The sequence below is a fragment of the Calidris pugnax genome, unplaced genomic scaffold (assembly GCF_001431845.1).
Source record: "Calidris pugnax isolate Ruff unplaced genomic scaffold, ASM143184v1 scaffold8, whole genome shotgun sequence".
NCBI classification, from domain to species: domain Eukaryota; kingdom Metazoa; phylum Chordata; class Aves; order Charadriiformes; family Scolopacidae; genus Calidris; species Calidris pugnax.
In genome coordinates, this window is record NW_015090830.1 from 15,093,110 (window position 1) to 15,103,717 (window position 10,608).

Genomic DNA, 10,608 nt, shown 5'->3' on the forward strand with positions numbered 1-10,608 from the left:
CTTGTTGAACCTCACACCACTTGGCCCATCGATCCAGCCTGTGCAGGTCCCTCTGCAGAGTCTCCCTACCCTCAACCAGACCAACACTCCAACCCAGTTTGGTGTCATCTGCAGATTGAGGGTGCGCTCAACCCCCCAAAGAGACAGACCCCCCCCGAGGGCCCCGCCGCGGAGCCCTGTGTGACTGGGAGGTACCGCCTGTCGCTCCGCCAGCGGGCGGCCTCTCCGAACGGGGGCGACGCCGCTGACGGAGCCGCCGCCGCCGCTGACGGAGCGGGCGGCGCTGGGCTCGGCCGGTTCCCGCCCCGGCGCAGCCCCCGGGGGCCAGTCCGGCAGCGGGGGGCGGGCCGCTCCCAGCCCCGCCGAGGGGTTAGGCCGGGCCGCGGGCAGCAGGTAGAGGAGGGCGGGAGGCGCTGGGGGGGCTGCCCGGCGCTGAGCTGGGGCCGGGAGCTGTTTTTCCCGAGGCAGGAGAAGCGTCCAGCGCTTTCTTGCGGGGCGGCGGTGCGGTGCCCCCGGGGGAAGCGGGTGTGCGGCTGGCCCACTCGGTGCTCCCTCGGCGGCGCGGAGGCGAACCGGCCCCCGGTACCGCCCGGTGAAGGCGGGCCGCGGCCCACGGGGCCTTCAGGCACCGGGGGGGACGGTGAGAGGGGTGGGGGTGAGGGGGACCGGCCCCGCTACCGACACCGGCACTCACACAACGTGTGCCCCCGGCAGCCCCCCCCCCGCACCCGGGCAGAACGCTGCGTTTCCCACCGAAACCCTGATTTTCCCCGCCCTGGTTTTTCGTCACGTAAGGAAATTTGTCCTTTGAGTTCACAGGCCGTAGCGGATCCTACTAAGTGCTTCCGAAAAACATGGCAGGTAAGAACAAATAACTAATAAACCCTCTCTTCGCTCCCACCCCGGGCACACTGGTACATGCCATATCCGCGGTGTTTAGCTGGGATAATAAAGTCTTGCTTTTTCAAATGGCTGGAACTGCTGCGGTACGTGGTTCCCCCGAACGGGAAACAACCCGGCAGCTCGCAGAGTTAATCATCTCATCTCGCTGAGCCTGTGTCATCTCCAGCCACTGAACTACCCCTTTGCTGAGAGCAGCAACAGCAGAGAGGGTAACTGCTCCTGATACTCCAGAATAAGTTATGGAGCAGGGGTTTAAATAGTCTATACACACTTTAAATTTACGATAACATTTGACCACCAATTTTAAAAGTCTTTTGGCAAAGCTGTTGTTTCATGGACGCTATGCCCGCTGGAGAAATAGTCACCCCTTATAATAGGTTAAAAATGAGGTGTTGTTTCTTCAGTCATTCAGCTCACATTCTGTTAATTGTCTGTGATGCCCTAAACTTAGCTGTCACCCGGCAGCTCGCAGAGTTAATCGTCTCCTATTGCTGAGCCTGTGTCATCTCCAGCCACTGAACTACCCGTTTGCTGAGAGCAGGAACAGCACAGGGTAACTGCTCCTGATACTCCAGAATAAGTTATGGAGCAGGGGTTTAAATAGTCTCTACACGCTTTAAATTTACGATAACATTTGACCACAAGTTTTAATAGTCTTTTGGCAAAGCTGTTGTTTCATGGACGCTATGCATGCTGGAGAAATAGTCACCCCTTATAATAGGTTAAAAGTGAGGTGTTGTTTCTTCAGACATTCAGCTCACATTCTGTTAATTGTCTGTGATGCCCTAAACTTAGCTGTCACCCTGGTGGTGCTCTGGGCCTTGCAGCATCTGTGCCCCCTGGAGAAATTGAACTCAGGAGGTGCCCGAGTCTTTGTGCTGGCAGTGAGAAACTGCATGTTTAGCTGCATGATTTGCAGATCCGGTCAGTTTCAATAGTCCCTGGAAATTTCCCTCTCTGCAGTGTTTATGGATAAACAACCGCTACTCCATAAAAGCATTTCACCTTTCCCTTGTCTTCAGTGATGAATGACTTTTTTAGAGAATTATTAAAATTGAATGGCCTACGTACAACAAAATTTTGAACAAGTAAGCTCTGATACACCTTGTTACATCAGTTCAAGAAGCTCCATCCCAACATACCCATCTTGCCACTCGGCTTACCTTAAATCAGCTTCATCAGCAGTTTGAGATACCACTGGGCAGCTCACTCTCACGTCTAAGAAAAAGTCTTAGACGTGAGAGTGAGCTTAGTCTTATTACTTTCTAGTGTGACATCTACTTTCTAGATCACATCTACTTTCGCTGTGATGATGCTGAAGTGGGATAGTGGCATCTTAGACATCTACCCTGGTGTTGTCACCTGCACAGCACTGAGCTGGAAGATGAGGGGTTCCCACTTGGCAGTAGGAGGATGCTCTGAGCTCTCAGAAGTTGATTCCACAACATTTTGAGGGAACCTAAGCTGTCACTCCTTTGATCCCAGCCTGCCCCTCATGCTTACACTGCAGCTTGTCTGACCCAGCCTAAGGAGCTAAACCAGCAGACAGCTTGCTTTTTTTTTTTTTCTCTCCTGTTGTTGGGTAGGTTTTTTTGGGGGCTAGTAGAACCAGATAAACACAAATGCTGACTCAAGAGGAGAGACTGAGTTGTGCCAATATAGGGCAGTGTGACCTGCTATGGAAACTGTCCACTGAGTTCCACCTGGGCGAGCCCAGCATAGCACAAAATTGCAGGGTTAGGGGCATTCACCAATTAGTTCCTCATGAGTCAGTCATTGCTGCAGGTGAGCCCATTGTAGCACAAAATTGCTGGGTTGGGGGCATTCACCTATTAGTTCCTCATGAGTCAGTCATTGCTGCCGAGCAGGAGTCAAATGCTGCCACTGTCATTCTGTTTTCACTAGTTTTGTGCCACTTGGAAAATACACTACAGCAAAATGAAGTAGCAGGCCCTGGCTCCACAAACTGTTTCATATCTGCCTCCTGTACTCAAACGTATCTTCTGGTTTTCTTTCCAGGGAGAAAAGTCCTGATAGTCTATGCACATCAAGAGCCCAAGTCCTTCAACGCATCTTTGAAGAAGGTTGCTGTGAAAGAATTGAGCAAACAGGGCTGCAGTGTCACAGTGTCTGATTTATATGCAATGCATTTTGAGCCAAGAGCCACAAGAAATGACATAGTGGGTGAGACTAGCCAAAATACACTTTTTTCCAACAATAACAATACAAACTTTCACCTTGTCTGTCCAGCTGTATTAACAATCTAGAACCATGCTGTTTGGTGCACTCCAAAAAATAGTTGCTATTATTTTGCACGGATATCCCTCAACTAACAAGACCCGGCTTTTTATTTTCCATTAACATTGACTAGGAAATATCAACGCAGGAGCCCAACAAGTATAATCTTTATTTAAATGAAGCTGATCACTAGAAATGGCCCCTCAATCACAAAAACAAAATATCTGTATAGTACAGACTTGTAAAACGGTGTTTTGCCTCTTGACTAAAGTGAAGGAGGGAAAATATTATTTTTGCAGTATTTGCAATCAACTGCAGAGACGTTCTAAGAACCACCTTCTCTTAAAGAACAAGATTACTAAGGCTTTCTGCAAGTTAGCTCCAGCCACTTAAGTGCTTGGGCTTTTGAGTTGTCGTGGCACCTCATGGCTACCTTGGTAGTATATGATTGCTAAAAATTACTAGATGATGCAATTAAGACTTGAGAAAAACAGTGGCGCTCTCGTTAGGCTTATGTGCTATTTTCACTGTGCTCTTACTAGCACTTAGCCCCAGTATTTTTCCAGGTTGGGAAACACAAAGCCATAACATAATCTGCAACAGCGGAAACTCTTTCTTTAATGTAAGAATCAAAAAGAAATAGAGCAGGTCCAGTGCAAACACTGGCAAAAACAAGAAGAAACTTATTAATGACCAGACATAAACATTTCTAAAAGTCCACTCCTGAATATGAACCTTGTCTCGTAGTGACATTACTGAGAGGGAAAAATGCATTAGTACATGTCTGCAATCAATCTCTAAAGTCTGTTTCTCATGGGTGAGAAATGCCTTCAGATACCATTCTACGACTTCCTAGAGTTTCATTCATGAGGTTATTGCCTCTCTCTTCTGCTAGAGACTGATAATCTACTAGTTGAATCAGCAGAACCAATCAGTATATGTGTAATTCAGACATATTTGAATTAGCTCACCCAATTACACTTGGGTGGCGTCAGCAGAGCCTGCCAATACTGCTCCCCCAGCCCCCGCTGAGTTTCCCAGTTACACAGACTGAAAAACAGCTATATAGTGCTTGTGACTGCACGGCAGTTTCAGTAATCCCTAATACAGAGGCAGAACTATTGGCAAAATTCTCTTAAATCCACTTAAATCGTCCACCTGCATCACCAGAGTCTAGAGCCAAGCTTAGGTCCTCTTATTGCACTTCATACGTTGCTACAGAAAGATGAAAGTTTTAGTACTCTGAGATATTACATTCCTCTCTAGTTTAAAATCAAATCACCATCAGCTGTTATGATGCTGGATATCCACACACACACAAAAAAAATTAAAAAAAAGGAAGTGGGAAAAAATGGAAAGCACTTAATTTAGCACTGTAGATTGTTAACATGGAAAAAATGGAAAGCAGTAACTTAATTTAGCACTGTAGATTGTTAACATGTATTAAATTCTGATTTGGCTACGATGTTAGAAACAGGGCAAGGAATGGCTATTCACTTCTACCCACAGATAACTTGCACAACTTAGAAGAGTTCAATTACGGCGTGGAGACATGGGAAGCTTACAAGAGAGGAGCTTTGTCCGACGATCTGATTGAAGAGCAGAAGAAAGTGCAGGAAGCAGACTTACTGATTTTCCAGGTCAGTATTTTAAATTGTATCAAAAATACTTCAGTTGTAACATACAGGGTTGAACAAAAGAAAGGCAACAGTGAGAAGATTATAGATTTCGCTAGGAACATTGAATCTAGCCAGAATAAAAAGAGGTAGTAGCTCTGCTGTCAACATAAAGCAGTCTGTATCCAGCATACCAATTTCAAGGTGTCAGGTTTTTCTGATATGATGTGGATTTTAGAAAATATCAGAAATACCGGGCCATGCGTAAGCATTATTTGTGCTAGCACAGTATGAATTTTTCACAAATAACGGCTCCGGACTGGCATTTTTGAGGAGTAGGAAGGCACCTGAAATTACTTAAAATACCTACATAAAATTGACAGCAGTGCTTCACTTAAAAATTAATATTTAAAAGTAGTCTGATCACATAGGTGTTGTGAAGACTGGTCCTCATGCTGCCTGCACTCCAAATCGATTGCATAGAGCGACTCAGACCAGGAATTACTGAGTGCAAAATACTACTGTAATCCTCAATATGAGAATCACGCTGTATTATCAGGCAGCCTGACACTATCCCTTTGTCTTGGAGCTCACGCAAAGCAAACACAGATCTACACACAGAAGTGTGTGTAAGGGCTCAAGGCAGCCCCACCGAGTTATAGGTTTGGGATACGGTAAGAGACACCAGACCAACAGCTTTAGGAATAAACACTTTATCTGTAAGTAATGGTAGAGTAGCAAATACAGATCAGTAGTACAGTTATCCAGGTTGTTAAAACAGCAAATCCAGTAATTCAATTGCACAATTATCCACATTGAAATGACAGCAAATCCAGTAATTCACTAAGAGTAGGCCAAACTGAATATCTGCGTGCACAAAGACATATGTGACCACGAATGTCAGGGGGGCTGGCCAAAGGCAGAGCAAGGCTCATCTTCTGGTCAAGCGTGGGAGCAGCCAGCAGGCTCGGGGAATTTGGACTTCCCCAACCAGACTGTCACAGAGGCACTATCTGGACTTGCTAAGGGAACATTACACCAGTTTCTGTTCCCCACTGGGCCAGCTCCGTCCTCAGTGTCTACAAGTTCTGAAATACTGTACAAAGCAATACTAGCCCTAGCCTTACATTTCTTTGTGTGCCTGTGTGACTGTTAGCCTTAAGCATAGCCTTTATACATTCCACTGTCTGGCTCTAGATGAAATTTAGGATGAGACCATACTCAAGCATTTCACTATAAGTCTTCATCATTTTTACCTTATTGCTTCTGAGACAAGTATAGAAAAACGTTGCCTGAAGGAAACGGTTGCTTTCTACTGTCTTTAGAATGCTAGGAAGAGTTGAGTATATCCTGGTGCAGGAAAAAAAACAAAGGGGGGGGACAGGGAAGGGAAGGCTCTGAAAGGCACCATAAAGTAATTTAAAATTCACTACAGACTAAACTCACCACTTCTAGACATAGTGGTGATTGCCCAGTTTCCACATCGTTTCCACCTAGAATTAAGCCACATATGGATAAGCTTTTACAGAATTACTTCTTCTGTAATTCTGTGTATACAAAGGTTTAGGGATAGCAAAGGATCCTAGAAGAAGAGTCCACAAAGCATTCAAGCAAATGTAAATAAGACACAATAGCCTTAGGTTGTAGTCCCATGGGCTAATTGGAGGATCTAGAAACAGAGGGTCCTACTGTTAAGTCAACCATCATAGAATGGTTAAGGTCCCTTCCAACCCAAACCATTCTATGATTCTATGATTCTATGATTCTGCTGAGGGAGTTTTCTTCTCAATAAAGTGATTCAGGGTCATCATGTCAGCAGAGTGTAAAAGTGGGTCTTTCTTGAGATCCCATGGCATTTGTCAGCAGACTGTCAGATCAAAACTGATCACCAGATGTCAGTCCTGGTAATAAGGCTCTCTGTGTGTGCATTTTGGCCACATTCTCCATTAGATCATATGTTCCTTTTGCATTTCAGCAATAGGAGAGGCAATTCTGTACAGTCAAGTTTGAATTAAATGTCATCTTCCTGCTTCATCATATTCCAACTTTAATTTGTGTAGAAGGTCCCAGATACACTGTGTGCTCTATACGCTCAGGTAATGTACCTGAGACTACTACAAACACAAAGCACTTTAGCACTTCAGTAACTTTGCCAAGCATAGTTACTGCCTCTCCCGACAAAGAGCTGGAAGAAGGCATGTACAAGATCTAAACAGATTAAGAGAATAGGATTTGGCCTGTAGATCAGGCCTGAGGATGGCCCAGGCTCTGTGCTAACAAAAGCAATTTATTTTTTGCCTAGTTTCCCTTGTATTGGTTCAGCATGCCAGCAATCATGAAGGGCTGGATGGACAGAGTCTTGGTCCAAGGATTTGCTTATGAATTTCCAAACTGTTACGATTCAGGTTTGCTCAAGGTATGTTTTTGAGATTGTCTTACTAAGATCAAGTTTTGCACAATGCTCTTGAGGATATTCTTTTCCCTTATATTTGTTTAAAGCTCTCACTTTATGCTCTTCTGAAATAATGCTTTGGTAACATGTTGAGTAACTTTGTTAGAACTGTCTGAAAGTTAGTACAATAAGGATAATGCGGTGGTTCCTAAAGATTTAAGCAATCTCCTAGAGATTTTTAGCTGGCCCACAAAACAGGCTTTATAATTTGCTAGGTGTATTAGAGTGCACCAGAGCGGCATACAGCTTGCAATCAGTTTAAATCAATCCATTTCCTAAAACTATAGTCTGTCATTCTTCCCACCACCATAGGACCACACAAATCTGTAATGAGTGGCACACTGGAACACATGACAAGACCTTGTTCTGGGATTAGATGTCAAAGGTTGGAATTAAACTATAAAATTTCCTCTTTAAACATGCTTAACTCAAGCATCCCTTTCTTAATTCTAGAACAAATTAGCCCTGTTTTCTATCACCACTGGAGGAAGCGAAGAGATGTATGCAAAAGGAGGTATCAATGGTGATATTCGCTATCTCCTGTGGCCCATGCAGGTATAATATATGAATATTTGGTTGGGTTTTGCTTTAATTTTTATTATTCCAATTATTTTTAACAGTTGTATTATAGTTTATTTTATACAAAATGTAATCAGACTTAAGTTGTCTGTTCCAAGCATCTGCAGGTTATAAATTGGGCCCTAAAATACTGAAACTAAAAGTCCACAGAGTTTTAAGGTTGTTTTGTGCCCCTTCCTCCAGATTGGAATTTGGAGAAAGCTTGTGCTGTCAGCCTTTTAAGTTTCTCTAGTGTCATGGGATTTCTTTTAGCCCTTGCCTGCAGGACTTCTTGTCCCTATAGATGCTTAATTCATGTAGGATGCGGAGCAGGGGGGGAGTCATACATTATCCTGGCATTAATGATCAGCTTATGAAAGTTAGCATGTCTTTTCTTATTGTTACCCTTTTGTCAGAAGTAGCAAGTGTGCTTTGAGAAATGTAGGGGGTGAGGCAAATTGTGGCAGCTACTTCTTGATATGATACAAACGGATGTGCTTGAATTCTTTGGTCTCCTGCCCTTGGGATTACTAGCTGCCTGCCCTTGTGAGGCTATATCTGCAGAGCTTGCAAGTCAACATGACAAAGAATGTGAAATGCAACTGTGAATTCAGAAATACCCAGAGGGAAACCGGCAAGTTGAGCTGATTTGAAAGGCACTAGCCTTCATTCAGGATCATTTGGGTAAGCCAGAAGCAAAAGATTAAAAAAAACCCAAACACTTAGAATTGGATGAGAAATGCACTGCAGTTCAGGAACAATCTGTGGAGATTCAAATGTAAAAATGCAAGGATCAGAGACAGCCTAAAGTTCATTGTAAATTTAATAGCATGCAGTGGCCAAAGAGAACAGTTCTGTGGATTTAATAGCACTTAAAAATAAATTCCACAGAGCAGAATAAATGAAGTTGACCTTATTTTTCAGTGTATTGTATGTCATTCTGCTAACACGTAGCCTTCAATAGTGACTGCCAGGATAGGTAATGAATTTTGCCATTTGTTTCCCTTCTTACAAATATACAGTTTTAGAAATCCTGCCTTATATTGGGTCAGAGAAACAGTTTCAGATATGAGTCTTCCACATTCATGAATTGAAAGTGAAAGTCTATTTCCTGGGCATTTCTTTCTTTGCTTTGAGTCCAGCATGGAATCATGCACTTCTGTGGTGTCAAAGTCCTTGCACCTCACATCTGCTTCGCTCCGGAGTGTGTCTCTGAGGAGAAGAGGAAGGAGATGCTGACTGCCTGGGCCCAGCGTCTGAAGACTCTTTGGAAGGAAGAGCCCATAAACTGCTCTCCTGAGTGGTATTTCAAGTAATGTTCAGGTACAGGACTACAGAGAGAAGATTATTTTTTTTTTCTTCTGTTCTTTTGAGGGCTTTATCTCAAAGTCTGAATGCTAATCTCTTAATTCAAATGTATTATAGGTATCTTGAGTAGTGCAGCTAGGAGCTTAACTGACACTATAACTTTTATCTTCATTGATTCCTAGGGATTCTCTTTAATGATGGGTGCAAAGCTCTTTGTGAAGAATTATCCTTGCTCATACAGTGACATCCTGCCTACAAGTGGTTAGTAACACAAATGGTATTTAACTGCAGATTATACTGTTGCTGCTTATGAAACAGTAAAGTACATTGCCATATTTGTTTTCACACTTCTTGTACCGGCTGCCACTTTTTTTTTTAATTTAGCAGGGAATATGCTGCCCATACTCAACCTTGTTATGGCCAATCCTGTTCTTTTAAATGAGAGCTCTATGCTTGTGCCTTTGAACTAATAAGCCAGATCATGAATAATGCAAAAGAATGTATACAGTTGCACAGTCACTTAGCTGGAAAGCCTTGTGGACAGCCTTAGGCTTTTCCACACACTTACAAAGCAATATCAAGGCTATGACAGATACCAGAAAAGGAGAAAACCAAATACAATTATTGTACAGCAGAACATTGTGTATATATTGCTGTTCTTTATAGCGCCCATTCGTAAAGTACGTAGTTTCCCAAAATCAAAGGGAGTCCCTGTTTCTATTATCCTAAGTAGATACAAAAAGGCATCCTATCTGTTGGCTGCCCCTTCCCACCAGTCAGTGTTGCTGTTTGGGTCTGGAGGGGTAGGGCATCCCCTTTCTGCACCAGTGTAGATGGGATTCCTTGGAGATCTCCGGCACCGGCAGTCAGTGAGGCAGAATGCCTGCCCAAAAACCTGCAGGAGCACTACTTCTGTTTGCAAGTCAGGAACTAGGGGGACAAAATGACTGTCTGGCTCTTAATAACCATGATTTTTACCTTGAACTTTAGGGGGATTATTTTTGTGCTTAAGAGCACAACCCTTTTTGTGCATCCGACAAAGGGTGGGTTTCTTGCTCAGCTACACCATTTCTTGCTTTCATCAGCTTACCTAACAGCTGGCTTTGCACTTTGATATTAAAAGAATGTGGCCCGAAAAAGAAACGGGCTTCTGAGTCACTGTCAAATGACACTTGGGCCTCTGCATACAGAGTGTGCATCTGCCATATATTCTTTGTCACACCCCACCCTTATGTTTCTTTAAGGGCCACTTGGATAATAAACGTGCTGAGCCCAGATTCCAGAGCAGCAGTGTAAGTTGATATGCCAGACCAGGAATTGCTACCACCACAGGGAAAGAGTCACATGTTCCTGTTTGTCACCGTATGCAGGGAAGGGCCACCTCTAGCAGAGACAGACCCCTGGAAGCAGTGCTGCCCCAAGCCCTTGCAGATGTCTGCTTCCGTGTGTATGAGTCACTGAATTTCACTGAATTTCACTGAATTTCTAGAGTTGGAAGGGACCATAGAGATCATCTAGTCCAACTCCCCTGCT

At 44.0% G+C, this 10,608-nt stretch overlaps 1 protein-coding gene across 3 annotated transcripts; it reads left to right on the forward strand.

Annotated features, from left to right (window-relative positions):
• The first annotated feature begins 266 nt into the window (after nucleotides 1-266).
• Nucleotides 267-9,712, forward strand: NQO2 (NAD(P)H dehydrogenase, quinone 2). Of its 3 annotated transcripts, none has more exons than XM_014941029.1 (8): nucleotides 269-393; nucleotides 820-861; nucleotides 2,923-3,087; nucleotides 4,651-4,781; nucleotides 7,060-7,173; nucleotides 7,663-7,764; nucleotides 8,910-9,090; nucleotides 9,258-9,712. In XM_014941029.1, exons 2-7 carry the CDS (start codon nucleotides 855-857, stop codon nucleotides 9,081-9,083), a joined length of 693 nt encoding a protein of 230 aa, XP_014796515.1. In that variant the 5' UTR covers nucleotides 269-393; nucleotides 820-854; the 3' UTR covers nucleotides 9,084-9,090; nucleotides 9,258-9,712. The 3 variants fall into 3 exon arrangements, with proteins under 3 accessions (XP_014796518.1, XP_014796515.1, XP_014796516.1); XM_014941030.1 differs by having other exon boundaries at nucleotides 307-393; nucleotides 813-861; XM_014941032.1 differs by having other exon boundaries at nucleotides 267-393; nucleotides 8,910-9,712.
• The last annotated feature ends 896 nt before the right edge of the window (nucleotides 9,713-10,608 follow it).